This window comes from Astyanax mexicanus, chromosome 10, assembly GCF_023375975.1.
Source record: "Astyanax mexicanus isolate ESR-SI-001 chromosome 10, AstMex3_surface, whole genome shotgun sequence".
Classification (NCBI taxonomy): Eukaryota; Metazoa; Chordata; class Actinopteri; order Characiformes; family Acestrorhamphidae; genus Astyanax; species Astyanax mexicanus.
In genome coordinates, this window is record NC_064417.1 from 3,137,186 (window position 1) to 3,155,324 (window position 18,139).

General features: G+C 35.7%; 1 protein-coding gene across 1 annotated transcript in view; it reads right to left on the reverse strand.

Annotated features, from left to right (window-relative positions):
* Nucleotides 1-18,139, reverse strand: part of LOC103038474 (teneurin-1) — a 382,057-nt gene that overhangs the window by 75,280 nt on the left and 288,638 nt on the right. Inside the window, exons 19-22 of the mRNA XM_049484363.1 lie at nt 15,989-16,256; nt 9,367-9,510; nt 3,525-3,774; nt 1,879-1,899 (exon numbers count right to left, since the gene is read on the reverse strand). Of these exons, the coding sequence (XP_049340320.1) occupies nt 1,879-1,899; nt 3,525-3,774; nt 9,367-9,510; nt 15,989-16,256 (683 nt within the window). The remainder of the gene's footprint in view (nt 1-1,878; nt 1,900-3,524; nt 3,775-9,366; nt 9,511-15,988; nt 16,257-18,139) is intronic.

Here is an 18,139-nt window from a genome sequence, read left to right on the forward strand (position 1 = left end):
CGGAGGCGACTCAATAAAAGCTGGGTATTGACTGACGGCGCACATCTGGCTAATCCTGCGGCCGACCACCGAGCAAAGGAAGACACTCTACCGAGGGTTCCTTGATGTTGACTAAGGCGGAGTTACTGCACGCGTGCACTAGTGCACTGCTGCACTGGATAGACGGTGGACGACAAGTTACACACAAACAGACAGGCTTCTGTTACAGTTACCATTCATGAAATGTTTGTGCAATAATTTTAAAATATGTTTAAATAGAATCAAATGTGCAATCGACATCTATGCAGCATCATGGAATACATATCTGGGCTAAGAGTTAATATTGAAAATGATCCTATTGGATTTGTAGATGCTCAACTCAACCAATCAGGCACATGTTACTGATTACTGGAATCAAGGAATCGTTTAAACAAACAATAAATTCTATTAGATTAGAGGAAAGTCATTCAGACATTATTCTTGTAGTCTTGTAATTTACCAAGGTTTAGGCCTGTGGATCATTGTTTGTGTTTTAATCTTTCGGAGATTCTGTTCTTATTAAATATTTTTCCTAAATAATAGGTCTATGCTTCTTCAGTGTTGCAATGTTAATTCACATCATTCAGAACAGATTTATTTCATTCAAACATTCTGAAAAAAAGGTAAACGTTCAGTTTTAACCCTCTTCTCTGGGTTTAAGGTTGGGCCGGGTCGGGCTGGATATTTTCGGCCCCATCTAAGCTCATCCTGAGCTTTAAGACTTTTAGACGTTTTTTTAGAAAACTCCATTGTTAATAACCAGATAATAACCAATTTTCACACAAACAAGAGATGAGGAGGAAAATCAACTTTAAGGTATGAATCATGGTTCTTATGTAACCTTGACACAACACTATATATTAAAAAATCTGTACACAGTTTTTTTCACATGTGCCCTGTGAAAAAGTCCTAAGAGGCATGACCACCCAGAGTGGACCAGGCAGAGGATGGTAATGATTTATTGCAGGTAAAATCCCACCTCCCTCCACAAACACATATCCTTCAGACTTTTATTAAACAAAATAAAAGTCATGGAATTTAATCTAATTCCTGTTCCTAGACTTTTGGCACACCAGTAATCTAACTAATTACTCTGACTGTAACTATAACACCGTTACCATTTCCAACACCCCGTTACTGCACGTTACTTTAGCAGCTCAATTAACTTTTAATTTTAATATTTTTTTTTTACTTCGTGCCTACAGTGTGTGTGTGTGTGCGTTGTGTGTGAGTCACAAGGGAGAAGAGGATGAGATAAACTCCTAAGCAATAACTGTTGTCTTTGCTGTCGTGCACTCTATACACCTGGCTTATGAAAGATGGGAGGTGGGGGCGAGTAACATAAAAGTAACACAATAGTTACTTTTGCTGGTAAGTAGTTACTTTTATAGTGGATTAACTCATTTAGTAACTTAGTTACTTTTTTTTGGAGAAGTAATTAGTAACTATAACTAATTACTTTATAAAAAGTAACGTGCCCAACACTGACAGCGTAATAGAGGACCCCTTGCAAATTAAACATAATAATAACAGTAATAGTATTAAATATATATATATATATATATATATATATATATATATATATATATATATATATATATATATATATATATATAAAAGGAACAGATCCTGTTAATTAATGAACAAAGCTCTGTTTACTCTGCCTGAACAGTGTCCAAATTCTAACAAGGGAATATATTTAGTACGGCTGTGAAAACAAGTCTTCACATGCAACGCTGCCAAAAGCCAATAATTCTCAGAGACAGTGCCTGTGGTTGTTTTGTATAACGGCGCTGACTGGCTTGGCTGTGAATTCAGAGGGGAAAAGCTGAGTGCTGAGTGGTGGTGATGAAATCCTACCTGTGTCTCGTGTCCCGGTTCCTGATGGTTAGGCATTATGAGGAGAGAGAAAAGGGCAAAGTTTATCTCCAGAACATCTCAACAGTCTCATAAAGCCAACAAAACACGATATACAGTGTCCATTCAGATGCATCACGGTATTTTTTGTTTTAGAACGTGCCCAAAACTCTGATTTATAGCAATGAGGAGAAATCTGGACATACTGCTGCAACTTTTTCGGCTCCAGTTTATATTGTGTTTCAGATGAATCATCTTTATACCTTTGGGCGCAATGTCATCTCAAGTTATCTGCTCTTATGTCTTTGCCTGTTCTCCTCTCTGAGCATCTTTTTCCCGGGAGCAATTAACAGCTAACAAAGAGGTGACAGAGCAAAAGCAAACGCTGAGGCCAAGGACGCTCTTAAATCAGAACACATCAGAAGGTCTTACTCATCTGCTGTGCTCTAACATAACAGCAGGTGGTGGGTGGAGAGGTGAGTAAAAAAAAACAAAAAAAAAAAACACTTCATCGAGACCAAGTTCCAGTGAAGACGCTGTTTTGAAGATTCTAACCATTATAAACCATTATAAACCATCTAGGGTCAAATAAAGCATCTGCACAATATAAAGTGATGTTTCAGTATACATGTGTGTGTATACAGCTCTGAAAAAATTGATGAGTTTCTTTGATTTTACCAAATTTATTAAATTGAAAACCTCTGGAATATAATCAAGAGGAAGATGGATGATCACAAGCCATCAAACCACCAAACTGAACTGCTTGAGTTTTTGCACCAGGAGTAAAGCAGCATAAAGTTATCCAAAAGCAGTGTGTAAGACTGGTGGAGGAGAGCATGAAAACTGTGATTAAAAACCAGGGTTATTCCAACAAATATTGATTTCTGAACTCTTAAAACTTTATGAATATGAACTTATTTTATTTACATTATTTGAGGTCTGAAAGCTCTGCATCTTTATTTTTTATTTCTCATTTTCTGCAAATAAATGCAGTAAATGACAATATTTTTATTAGGAATTTGGGAGAAATGTTGTCTGTAGTTTATAAAATAAAAATGTTCATTTTACTCAAACATAAACCTAAAAATTGAAGAATCAGAGAAACTGCTTCAGCAACTGAAGCGGACTCTTATCTTTTTCCAGAGCTGTACATTTGTATTCTAGTTTTTTTTTTTTTAGCATTGTCATTTTCCACAATTCTTGCTCATAATATATTTTTTATGTATTTTTGTTATTTTTCACCAGTTCTCTTTATAGAAAAAGTGGTCCCGCTTCATAACAAGTGTCTCTAATACCTGTGTAATTACACAATAATAACCCATGTATTAAAAGTGCAACTGTTGGAGCAGTACACATTGTTACAGATAAGTTACAGCTAATAAAGGTCAGTTAGAAATAGCACTATATTTTACAATCTAAATAGTAAATGTTTTGTAAATTGTAAATTTTGTAAATGTGTAACTACACAGTTACTAGATAAAGTGTTCTAAAACATGATTAATTCATGCTTTATTTTTAGCTTAATTAACTCAACTGATGGATTTCAGCACTGCCAATAAGCAGAAAAGCACCCGAACATTGTTACAAAAAACTCAAAAATCTATATGACAGCGATCCAAATGAAACAGGACAGAAAGAGTTTTCTTTACTTCAGCTCCAGGATGTTGTAGGTGTAGCCACTAGGAAGGATCCTGCGCACGAAATTGAAGTCGCCCACGTAGATGCTGCCATCAGAACCACAGGCCAAAGCAACCGGGGCAAAGAGCTTCCCCTCCAACGCCGGGCCGCTGCAGCCTGGGCAGGGGATGGTTCGGTAGTACCCATTTCCCATCACTGTGCTGATGACTGGAGGCTGCTGGGAGATGAAGATGTTCTCTCCGTTTCCTTTATGTAAGATACCTGAGGATATTAAAGTGAAGAAAGCCTTGAGATATTTGACATTTTACTTATAAGATGTTTTATTCACAACCCTGCTCTAACTAAACTCTGTTAAGGGGAAGTTTCAGCATTTTTAAGATTAATCTGCTAAAAATATTTACCATATTTTTCAGACTATAAGGTGCACCAGATTATAAGATACATTAAGTGACACTAGTTAGGATGCCTAGATCGAAGTGAGCAAGGGTGCCGCCATGTTTCCCTTCTATTTGGGTGAAAAACACACTTTTTTTATTTACAGTAAGCTTAGATTTACAATATTTTGTTTAAGGTGAGTTTTTTTTTTTCGTGAAATTTTTCCAGCACTAAGGCTGGGTTCAGCAGCATTAGCATTAGCTGCTAACCACAGCACTAGCGGGACGCAAATGCCTCCCTATAGCACTAGACTGAGAAACCCCGAGTGTTCAGGTAACCCAGAGCACTATCAGCTAGCGGTTCTTTTAATGCTAATGCTGCTGCACCAAGCCTTAGTGCTGGAGAAACATCACTGAAAACTCACCATTACAATACTCCTTAATATCTGACTGGCAAAATTCATACATACTCCAAAATGCTACAGTAATATAGTTTGGTATTGGTATACAATATATAGCATAGAAAGGCTTCTTCAAAGATTAAACAGTGTCATTTGATAACACCATAGGGCTTTATGCTGTTTTACAAAAGCCCAATATGCATTTTATTTTCTGCACTAACTAATAAAATGACCAGAATGTGTGATCAGATATGCTATGCATCATAAAACTCTTTTAGATGCATTTAGATGCTACCCAACCTAAAAATAAGCTTTCAGCATCCTTCTAAAAAGCTTCCTGAGTAGAGCTTGGAGCCCAGAAGGACTACAAGACGGATGCCAAGCTGGCATTTATTTTCCTTTATCTGTTTCTGCTTTGATTATTTGATTGTATTTAGTGATAAAGGTATTCATGAGTGAGATCAGGATGTTGGAAGGTCACTACCAACTCACCCCACTTTATCCCCAACTACCCAACTCATTCCAACATATTTAAATGCAGCACCAGCATAAGCTGGAGAGGTCTTTATTTAATCCACGTTTATCACACGCCTGGGATTAGAAATACAGGTAGCAGCATGTCCCTTGCATTCATCTGCTCCAGAGAGTCCTAATATTTTGGCAAAACTTCTCTACAGCAACCAGACGAGTTGTATTAGTGCATTTTTACATCCATGTTAAGCAATAAGTGCAACTTAAAGTAGTTTTAATGCTATATCTATATATTTACTATATATTGGGCATTTGGGTGCCCTAAAACCACCCAAAACCTTCCTTTTTCCCTAAGTTTGACCTCTCATTATTCTAAAGTGCTACAGTAATTGTATTTAATGGATTTTATTGGATTTAATGGCGTCATTTGATATCAGTTTGGTTTGCTGGTTTCATATATAACTCCAAAATCTAGTTTACGCAAAACCGAATGGACATTTTTCTTAAGTTTGGCATCCCATTACTCCAAAATGCTGCATTAATATAACTTGATACTTATAGAATTAATAGTATAGAAAGGCTTCTTTAAGAATTTGATGGTTTAATTTGACAAAAGTTTAATTTGCTGGTTTTATATGACTTCAAAATATGGATTATGTCAAAAGTGAACAGACATTTTTGCTAAATTTGACCTCCAAAACATCATTCGTTTCATCATTGTGATATTTCATTGCATTTTAAGTGTCTATAGTTCCAAGGGGCTAAATGCTGTCTCTATGATCACTGTTCATGCAGCTTGCCATCAGCTGTTGGAGCCCCGAGAGAGCACAATTAGCCTTGCTCTCTCTGGGTGGGTACAGTAGATGGTGCTCTCTTTCCCATCATCACTTCTAGGGTGATGTGGATCAGCACAAGGCTGCATCTGTGAGCTGATGTATTAGAACTGAGTCACTGCGCTTTCCTCATCCGAGCGTTAGCGCTGTGATGCTACTCAGCAATGCTACAGCATCAGCAGCAGTTCAAAAAGAGGCGGAGTCTGACTTCACATGTGTTGTGGCATCACTAGTGATTGGCGATATACAGCTAAATAGCTAAATTGGGAGAAAAATGGGAGAAAGTTAGAAATAAAATTATAAAAAAAGAATAATAATAAGATATAGTGACTCTACCAAATGATTGAGCACAAGTTAAAGGGGTTAGCAAAAGGATTGTGTACTCTAAATGTGTTTGATAAAGATATTATTAGAAAAAAGGGTGTTTTTTCATATTAAACTAAACATATTAAAAGCTTAATGTATATTGTATAGCCGTTCTAAGACTATATTTGAACATTTGAGTGACAAAAAAAACAAAATAAGCCAAATCGGCAGAAACTAGTAATTTTTTTTTTTTTTTTTTTACAAAAAATGCAATGTGCTGTGTATAACTGTTCTGATTATTAAGTTATGTCACTTCTTTTTTTGAACAAAGTAAGTAAGATTCTTTCTTTTATTATAATGCATTGTGTTTTTACAGTAACTTTATTAAATACTGTGAAAAGTAGGAGTTCTTTTAGCAGTAAAAACATTTCAAACACACACTTTTATTTGATTAATATAATCAGTGCCACTCTCTTGAATTTACAATAAACTGGTATGTAATTCAGAATGTGTGGTGAGTCTCTGGTTAGAGATCTATGACTATGGCTGTGACTCATGAAGTCGTGGGCTATATGGTGCCCTCAGGAAAGGCACTTTATCACAGGTTGCTCCGGGTGGGACTGCCCCTGTAGTTCACTTGTGAAAGTCTCTTTGAGCGCGAGCTTTTTGTAAATGGCAGCGTGTAAATGTACGGATTAGGGACTTTTTCTAGAAACTGCCTGAGAGCTGTTATTCTGTACTTTCTTTCTTTTTTTCTTTCTTTCTTTTACTTTTTCTATGCTTTTATTCGTATTCCTGTGCTTCATAGGGCTGCTTCAAATGTACTTTTCTTTTTTTTTAGTGATGATACAGATAAAAGACTTTTTGTTCCATAGAAAGCAGGCCTGTAATAGAGATGTATGAGTGTAAAAAACTTGATGTGAAGGTTATTTGTCATATTTTCCAGGTTTTATCTGCTAGTTTGCTTCTTTGATGTTTTTTCTTTCTTTTTTTTCTTCTTTTTTTTCTAAAGTCTCCCACGCTTTATAAATTTCACCCCCTGCATTTTATTGTCCAGACTTACAGACTTACAGCACAGGCATATATTGCTGTTTCATTTCTCACAGTGGAGCGCATGGATTGAGTGGTTTGAATGGATTGAGCCATGAATTCTAATTTTAAAAAAAGGGGCAGAAATAATATTATAAAGATATAAAACTGCTGCAAATATTGTCAAACACATTACATAAAAAAATATTAAATTTACCTAACATTTTACATTATATGTTTTTTTTATAGAGATAGAAAACTGCTACAAATATTGATAAACACATTAAATAAAAATGATTAAATATACATAACATTTTACATTGTATGTTTTTTTATATAGATAGAAAACTGCTACAAATATTGATAAACACATTACATAAAAATGATTAAATATACATAACATTTTACTTTTTTTTTTCAAAAGTCTCCCACGCTTTATAAATTTTACCCTTGCATTTTTAATAAACACATTAAATAAAAAATATTAAATATATATAACATTTTACATTATATGTTTTTTTATAGAGATATAAAACTGTTACAAATATTGATACAAACATTAAAAAATAAATATTAAATATAGATAACATTTTACATTATAAGTTTTTTTATGGAAATATGAAACTGCTACAAATATTGATACAAACATTAAATAATAAATATTAAATATAGATAACATGTTAAGTTATATGTTTTTTATAGAGATATAAAACTGCTACAAATATTGATACAAACATTAAACAATAAATAATAAATATAGCTAACATTTTACATTATATGCAAGTTTTTTTTTTTTTTTTAAGTCTCCCATGCTTTATAATTTTCACGCAGTTATGTGAGTGTGCACTACTGCACTACTTAGCCCCCCTCTCCCTGCCAGGAGAATCTGGCAGCTTCACTAAGTGACTCAGTAAATACAGCTAACACAATTATTTTATTCATAATAGGGGTAAACAACTGTAACTCAGTCACAGGGTGTAATTAGGAATCAGGCTGTTGACACATCATTACTCACTGAATATCATATTTGTAATAGAATTCACACAATAGTGCAGATTCATAATACTCTGTGGTTACAGCGCTGCACCACTTTAAACGTGTGGCACAGTATTTAAAAAGTCATATTCATAAAATTATGAGGCTGCTCTTATTTTTATTAGTGTTTTTTTTTTACATTATTTTAAAAACTAATACATATTAATGACCAACAGTCAACAAACAATCTAAAAAAAGGGACTATTAATTCTAATATAATAAAATAAGCAGAAATAATGTTATAGAGATATAAAACTGAAGAAAAAAAAATTGGTAAACACATGAAATAAAATAAATATTAAATATACATAATATTTTAAATTCTATTTTTATTTATTTTGTATATTGGAAAAAAAAATCAAGTGTTATATCTAATTTGAGCAAATTATAAAAAAAATAAAAATTATAAAAATGATAAAAAAATATATATATATATATATATATATATATAATAATAATTATATATATAATATAATATAATATAATATAATATAATATATATATAACCATAATTGGGTTTCTAATTTTACTCTATTTTTTTTTTATATTTATTATTTTATATATATATATATATATATATATATATATATATATATATATATATAAAATATATATATATATATATAAAATAATAAATATAAAAAAAAAATAGAGTAAAATTAGAAACCCAATTATGAAACGGGGAAAAAACAAAAAAGAAAAGTAATCATACTTGTTAAATCCAAGAGTGTGTATCTAATTTAGGCAAGCTATAAATAAATTAACAAAAAAATAAAAAAATAAATATGAAAAACATTTTGAGTAAAAATAGACTAAGTTTTATGTAAAATAATAATTGAAAAAAATAATAATAATTTAAAGGTAAAAAATAAATAAATTAATTAATAAAAATGGGCAAGATTATAAAAAATCTAAATCAAACTAAAATAAAATAATAATAAAAAAAGAAGAAAAGAAAATACTGTAAAAACACTGTAAAAAAGGATTTTCTAGTGTCATGTCCAAATCCAGCTATAGAATAGAGTCCAGAAAAGACTTCATACTAGATTTTGGAGCATTGCTGTGAGAATCTGACAGATTAATGTAGTAATAAGAGCATAATAATAAAGGGAAAATTATGGATGATATGGATGAGCATGTTTGTCTGATATTAAAATGTGTTTGTTAATCTGAATAATTGTGGTATTAAATCTATAAGGGGACAAATATTTTTTTTCACATAGCTGTTTATAATAACTGGTTGGTTGCTTCATTATGGATGTAATCGACAGTGACAGCCCTGTTTGTGCATCTAATGCAGACTAATGCTAAATACAGCAGCATATTTTTAATATATTTTTTTATAACGTGTGAACTGACACCTGCCAGTTTTCTGGTGAACAGTTGGTGGGTCTTATCTCTCACCGCTTTGCACGTTCAGAACGTGGTGCTTGTCCAAGGTCCATCCACCCAAGTTGGAGCCCATCATCTCGAAGCCCTGGATTAGAGCGCTCCTCCTCTCCCACAGAACGAAGTCTGGGCAAGATTCATACTCATATCCCACAGACACTGTACACACACACACACACACACACAAAAACACAAGGCCATGTCAGATGGTGGTTCTGGCAGAGTGAATGCTCTGAGCGCTCTGTAACACATCCAAACGTCATGCATCTTAATCAATAGTCCCACACAGAGCCTCGTGGCCGACATCTCTGCTTCTGACGTCCAGGCCTGCCAAGCGCGCCCATTATCGACAGCATTGTGATTAATGCCATGATTAATAGAGTTTTAAAGCCACGGTAAACTTTAGCTACTGCTTAAAATCCCTGTAAACTGTAGGTTCTGCCTGGTTCTGCTCCCACATGATGCCTCTGTTTGCTATTCATCACTTCATCACCTCAGGCCTCTGCAGAGGCTGCTTTTGTCCCAGAAGCTGAGATAATGTGGGTAAGAGCACAGTTTTACTCAAAATACTGCAATGCACACAACATTATAGGTGAGATACCAGAGTTCAAAAGAGGACAAACTGTTGGTGCACGTCTTGCTGGAGCATCTGTGACCAAGACAACAAGTCTTTGTAATGCATCAAGAGCCACGGTATCCAGGGTAACGTCAGCATACCACCAAGAAGGACCAACCACATCCAACAGGATTAACTGTGGACGCTGTAAGAGGAAGCTGTCTGAAAGGGATGTTCGGGTGCTAACCCGGATTGTATCCAAAAAACATAAAAGCACGGCTGATCAAATCACGGCAGAATTCAACGTGCACCTCAACTCTCTTGTTTCCACCAGGTGTTTCAGTTTCACTGTCCAAGCCCTGTACCTCACTCTTAGTGTGTAAACAGCAACAGAGAAAGTCATTTCCAAGCTGCACGTAGCAGTATAGCAGTATATTAACTGGCTAATATATCAGAATAAACTGTGCCGTATCAACAGTTCAACCGCTCAATTAAAAACCATATTTGATAGGTGGGTTGAATTAAGATCAAATCACAATCTCACCACAAGTGAAATGCTCCAGAGGAAAAAAAAAATAAATATATATATATATATATATATATATATATATATATATATATATAAGTTGGGGTCAAACTTGGTAATTAATTGTGATAAAACGCTTTAACGTTGACTGCCCTAGTTCTTCTGATGTTTTTTTTTTTTTTTTACATCAACGAAAAAAAAAAAGAGCAAAGCAAATTAACATGGATAAATAAATGAAAGAGGACAAAACGAAAGAAAAGAAAAAAAGAAAAAGTAGGTGTTTTTGAAAGCAGGCTTGTATCTCTATTATGAGTATGGTGATTACCCAGCCATTAGTGCTCTGTGGGGAATTAGGCCAGGTCTATACCAGACACTGAGAGGAATAAGGAAAATAAGGAGGAGGAAGCCTGAGGAGCTGGATAAAGTGAGAGAAAGAGAGAGAGAGAGAGAGAGAGAGGAAAGGGAGGTATAAAAAAGAAAAAAAGAGAAAAAAAAGAGAAATGACAGTGAGAATGTCAGGAGCGAGGAAGACAGATAGGAATTAAGTGAGAAAGAGACAGAGACGTAGTGAAGAAGAGAGAGAGAGAGAGCGCGAGAGAGAGAGAGAGAGAGAGAGAGACAAAGCAAAGAAAGTAAGTGACAGGCCGAGAGAGAGCCCCCTTGAACTTTGGCTGTGAGATTATATTGGATTTCTATGAACACGGCAGAAAAACCCCTTGAAGGACTTCAGACTAATTGAAGTGCGAGGTGCCACTGCTCTCCACTCAGGCCACTTGGCTATCAATTTTGAAGCGAAAGAAGATGGGTTAATTACATGCTATAGGGTGGCGTATCAAATTCATTCTTCAGGAACAAACATAAAAGAAGCGTGATGAGCGTAGCGCCGCTAATCAAGGCTCTCTCTCTCTTTCTCTCTATCTCTCTCTCTCTCTTTTTCTCTCTCTCTCTCCATCTCGACCTCGCGCCGCAATCAGGGAAGAGGCTTCTTAAAACACGAGCAAAAAAAAAAAAAAAACGAGACACTTGCACCCGGCTCATTAGCGCACGTGCTAAAGAGCTTAAGCACGGCTGCGGCTACGAGGTTCCACTCCAGGCTCCGACACCAATTTTCCACTCCCGCCTCAGGCTAGGATACAATGCACAGACGACATATGACAAATTACATGTTTTCTGTTGGCGACGGCTGACTGCGATACCCCCTTCTCCCTCTGCGGCCCGAGAGAAACGAGATGAAAGACGACAAACAATGCTCTCTTTAGTTTAGAGGCTGCAGATAAGCTTAATTAGCCTTTAATGATAGCTCTGTACCAGCAGAGAGTAAAAGCATGCTTAGGGAAGTCTAGCATCAGATCATATCAAAGAACCCGGTCGTTTTAAAGTCAGTCGTCTCATTCCATCGTTTCTTCATTCATTTAAAACAATCTATTGTGGTCTCTAGTAGGGGTGAGTATCATCAATGATTTCCCGATTTCCCGATTTTCGATTAATTTAGGTAAATTTCAGTTACAATAAAAATTGTAGTTTACGTTGTAATATTGAAATGTTGTAATTATTCAAGAAACAATTAAACTTCCATTATTAAAATCTTAGCAACATTTACATTCATATTTTAGTATAATTTAATGTAGCTTACTTAAATGCTACACCTTGATTCACTTTTGTGGGTAAAATATTATTCAGAACATTAATAAGGCTTTGGAAGCCATAGTTTTCAATAATGTTGTATGAACATATATACTGACATTTTAGTTACATAAAACAAAAACATATCATGCTTCATGTAAGGCTGGTAAACCTAAAGGGGCTAAAAAGAGATTAGCTTAACCGGTGAGCCGGCTAACCCCGCTAAGCTAACGGTGGATTATCTTACTTTAAATACTATAAAGTACAGACGAAAACAACACTGGAAAACAACTTAAAACAGTGTTAAATGTACTTGTTTGACCGGTGTTCTGTCGAGTTGTGCTACCTTGTCAAACCGTGCTTCCCTAGTGTATGTTTAAGGTCTTGGTAAAACGTGGAATCAACCGGAGATCCGATTTAAACCTACAGTTGCTACTTACACAAGATAGCTCACGCTAACTAGCTCTGTAAACAAAAGCTGTAAGCTCCGCCTGTGGGTGGTCCTGATTCGAGGTGGGTGAGGCCATGAAGTCACTGATTGACGTTGACATTTTACTCTTTTATCTCTCTGATCAACTTATATTTCTGAGGCTTTTCTTTTACTAGCTACTGCAGGGAAAGGAAGTCCGAGAAACAGTTTCATGTGGAGCATTCATATACAACTCAGAGAGACCTATAGTATTTTACATAGAAAACAAGAAAAAATGGATTTTAGCGGAAGGAGACTTTTTAAAAGCTCCATAACTGCCACACTGACTGCTATAATCATAATATAATATAATACATCGATACACTGTTTATTGTTCACAACAACAACAGCAATAATAACAAAAATCTGTATACACATTATACATTATACAGTATACAGCAGACGCCTTTGGTTTCTAATAGCTTATGATAGTGTCAAATCAGAGCATCTCATTAGACACTAAGAGACTGCAATACTATATTAATTATTTCTCGCCCGCAGCTGAACGCACACAAACAGAGCAATTGCCTTAAAAGGTCCACACCATACAATTTTCCAGCTTCTTATTTCCCCCCGAGGTCCACTTATCATGTGTGGATTTATCAGTCTGAATTAAGCAGCTTGTTGTTGTGACTGGGCTTTTAAGACTGATAAAACTGATATTGTGTCGAGAAAAACAGCAAAACAACAGTAATCTGTAATAAATAAGAGCGTTTGTTTTTTCTGCGATTAAAAGCGTGAATTCAGCTGTAACTGGAAATATCTGCGCTGCAAAACTGTGCTGGACTGAGGTGCACAGATGTTTACACGTGCTCACGTTTACAAACACGTGGATGGTGCCCAACCATGTGAATGGAGGCCATGCGGTTACCTCGTGTTTACTGCTGACCCTCCCCCTCCCATGCTTCTCAGGCAGCAGCAGGCTGTCACTCACACAGACACAGAGACAGCGCTGTGTATCTACTTCTTGTGTCAAGAATCAAAACACTGCAGCATGACAAGAAGTTTGATTTAATTGCCTTAGGTGACGTCACACATCCTGCAGTGTAACTTTTATTGTGCATGCGCACATCGCGATGATAATGTTTTAATGATATATCGTGCAGCCCTAGCTCAGTCTACAATGCTACTATACACATGAATTACTTTATATGTTTATATGTTGACCAACTGACTTTATTCATCTAATATGCCCAGTAAACATGTCCACTGTTAAAGTAAACAGATACATGAGTTGAATATGAAGTCCATAATGGTAAAATGCTGTTAATCCAAAGAAAAAAAAAAAAAAAAAAAAACTAAACAAAACACAAACTTCTTTGGGTACTATTCTGTCTCATAAACCCCCCACAGCTCAGACCGATATCTTATCTCAGGTATCATGCAGCACATTTATAAGCACTTTGTGTAATAACTTTCTGTGGGAGCTTTTAAAGACGGTGAACTCTCCAGGTGTCTGGTTTCTATCACAGCTGGTTTCCTCCGCTGCTGTGATCAATTCTGATTTATAAAGTTTCAGTAAGAAAACAGAGGAATTTACACCCAGCGTCGACTCAGTGTGAATGACTTTATCTACACCTGATCCATTTAATTGTGAAGAAAAACTCAAATCTCTTTTAATCTCAACAGTATTTTATAGAGACTATAAAACAGTGGGACTCCTGTATCTACAGAATAACATAACATGCTACATTTGCTGCCTGCAGGTGTTAAGATTGTGCTGATAGATAGATAGAACTGAAATTAAATGTTTAGAGCAGCAGCGAATGTTTGGCAACCAAAAATAAATAAATAAATAATGGCTAAAAAACAATTCTGGGCCACAAATTCGCGAAAAGACCAACCAATTTAGAATTATTTCGCACAACGACTCTTTTGTTTTCTGCTGTGCAGGTAAAGCTGAGCCAACTTTAGCATCTGTGTCACTCATGTGGCTAAACAGCACTGCTGAGGTAATGACTACAAATGCACTGCTTAAGTAAATGTAGGATTAGAATAGCACTACAGAGGTAGCTGTCTCACTATATTTTAGGTTAGAGTAATAGCACTGCTGAAGTAATGACTTTAAATGCACTGCTTAGGTAAATGTAGGATTAGAATAGCACTACAGAGGTAGCTGTCTCACTATATTTTAGGTTAGAGTAATAGCACTGCTGAAGTAATGACTTTAAATGCACTGCTTAGGTAAACGTAGGATTAGAATAGCACTACAGAGGTAGCTGTCTCACTATCGTTTAGGTTAGAGTAATAGCACTGCTGAAGTAATGACTTTAAATGCACTGCTTAGGTAAATGTAGGATTAGAATAGCACTACAGAGGTAGCTGTCTCACTATATTTTAGGTTAGAGTAAAAGCACTGCTGAAGTAATGACTTTAAATGCACTGCTTAGGTAAATGTAGGATTAGAATAGCACTACAGAGGTAGCTGTCTCACTATATTTTAGGTTAGAGTAATAGCACTGCTGAAGTAATGACTTTAAATGCACTGCTTAGGTAAACGTAGGATTAGAATAGCACTACAGAGGTAGCTGTCTCACTATATTTTAGGTTAGAGTAATAGCACTGCTGAAGTAATGACTTTAAATGCACTGCTTAGGTAAATGTAGGATTAGAATAGCACTACAGAGGTAGCTGTCTCACTATATTTTAGGTTAGAGTAATAGCACTGCTGAAGTAATGACTTTAAATGCACTGCTTAGGTAAATGTAGGATTAGAATAGCACTACAGAGGTAGCTGTCTCACTATATTTTAGGTTAGAGTAATAGCACTGCTGAAGTAATGACTTTAAATGCACTGCTTAGGTAAATGTAGGATTAGAATAGCACTACAGAGGTAGCTGTCTCACTATATTCAGGATTAGAGTAACAGCACTGCTGAGGTAATGACTACAATTGCACTGCTTAAGTAAATGTAGGATTAGAATAGCACTACAGAGGTAGCTGTCTCACTATATTCAGGATTAAAGTAGCACTGCTGAGGTAAATGTATTCTGATCCGTTGGTTTGTCTGCTTTAATAATTGAATGTAAAATGCTTTAAAAAAGTTTTTTTGGGGGATTTTAGACTATATATTTTTTCATAAAAACCTACAAAAATTGTTTGGTATTCAGTCGAAAGTATAATTTCTTTTTGTTTTGGCCATATACATGTTTTCATTTTGGTGCATGCCTAGAAAAGTGATTTGCAAAATTTGATTCTGTCCACCCACAATGTCTTAACTTTAGTAAACACATAGAAACAAGTGCATAAAATGTATAGAAATAACTGTTATACAAGTTATTTTTCCAGTAGAAGATTTTCTCTTTTATTTTCACCGAGAAAATCATGAACGCTAACAAACATAATTAAACAGCTTGATATCAGACTTTAGATTATATCTGCTTTTATAACCACTTTATTAATAAAGCAAGCAATTAAAAGCAGTGTTTCCATAAAAAAAAAAAAAAAAAGGAAAAATCCTTACCGGTAGCTTCCGTCAGGCCCCAGACCTCCTGGCCGTAGATGTCCGTTTTATTCCAGGCCAGGACGTAGACCAGTCCCGGGGCTGCTGGGTACCACTTCTGGTACTGCCGGCCCTCTATAACAGCAGAGACGTGGACCTTGCTGAGACCCGGGGGAATGACGGCGTGGGTGAGGATGATGCGCAGCAGGGACTGATACCCGGCTGCTCGAGTGCTGAGATAACTGAGCTTCACAAAACTGCCCGGAATCAAGATCTCCTCCTGAACAGCCTGAAGAAAAATACACACTTTATTACTTACATATCCAAACTCATCACTGTACAGATTTACCTAAATCCCTAAAATCAGTAAATTTTGCATTTTATTTGTAAATCAAGGGAGCAGAGTCTGGAGGAAGAGTGGAGAGACTCACAGTCCAAACTGCTCGAGGTCTAGTGTGAAGTTTCCACCAATCAGTGATGGTTTGGAGAGACATGTCTGTCATCTGCTGGTGTTGATCCACTGTGATTTATTATCAAGTCTAAAGTCAGTGCAGTTTTATGTTTTCCCACAAAATCTTACAGCACTTCATATCTTACAGCTTCCCTCTGCTACTGACAACTTTTATGAAGAAGCAGATTTCATTTTCCAGCAGGATTCGGCACACTGCCCACACTGCTTAAAGTACCAATCTGTCTTCTATAATATTCTAATTTTCTGAGACGAAAGATGCAGAGTTTTCAGACCTCAAGTAATGCAAAGAAAACAAGTTCATATTCATAAAGTTTTAAGAGTTCAGAAATCAATATTTGGTGGAATAACCCTGGTTTTTAATCACAGTTTTCATGTTCTCCTCCTCCACCAGTCTTACACACTGCTTTTGGATAACTTTATGCCTTTACTCCTGGTGCAAAAATTCAAGTTCAGTTCATCATTTTTAAGTGGTCTCTCATTTGTTTTCAGAGCTGTATATTTATTTAATTAGCTCCAATTAAAAAAAAAAGCCAATAGCAATTGTGTTGTAATTTGCAGAATAAAACAATATTTTTTCATATTTCATGTTTTCATTTGTTTCAGTAAAAAAATATATATATATATTTGGATATTCAAAGACTATTAGTTTGTGCTAATGAGTTGCTGCTTAATATATATATTTTTTTCTTAATTAATTTGTTCTCCAGGTCTGAATGTTTGTTAATTAATGTAACAATAGATTTTTCTTTTCTTTTCTTTTTGTTTTTTCAGTAATAAACCCTTGCAGGGTGATTTATATTGGTTTGGCTTTCAGTGTTTTTCACTGGCACGTTTTAATACATGTTATCATCTTGCATGTGACAGTTTATTAATTCAGTAAATATAAATGCAAATGTCAATATTCTCCTAGCAGAAGCTGCTAAAATGCCCATCTGTAGCAGTCTTGGAGCGAGGCTGGAGATCATGGCGGAATGAGCTGGTCGGGCTCCTCGCGAGCCCGGGCGCACCGAAGGTAACGCGTGGCTGCACGCCATCCCCTCACGATCCTAATTGTTCATTTTGACTGCTCAACTTTGGCAGGGGACAGCATGATCTGCTGCCAATGACGTGGATTACAAAAAAAAGGCGAGAGATTTAGCCCATTCTGCCACTACGATCACAGCCCCAGACACAGGGATTTTGGAAGCTGAAGCAGATCTGGGGAATTGAGGTGACGCTAGCTCACGACGGCTTTTTTTTCCCCCCCGTCTTCTACTTTGCCTGCATTATCACTTACCCAGCTAATTAGTACCAAAATATGGAATTAATCTGAGGCACATTGAGGACAATCATTTCGCTGTAAATTGCTCAGCACTGTAAACCCACCACATATAATGTCCTCATTAAAAAAAGAAAAATCAGCATATCCATTACACTTTGTTATAATGCGCGATCAAAGTGACCTCATATAGGAGGTTAATCGGTGCGTAGCCTCGATAATTCCCAGCTGGACTCCTCAGTGTCATCTGTACGTAGCGCAATTTCACCACGGAATTAAATAGAGCTGGTCTGATTGGTGCAGACACAAAGGAAGTAGTCTAGAAATAACTGCTTTTCCACACTGACGAACAAAAAAACTAACAAAAAAAAAAAAAAAAAAATATATATATATATATATATATATATATATATATATATATATATATATATATATATATATA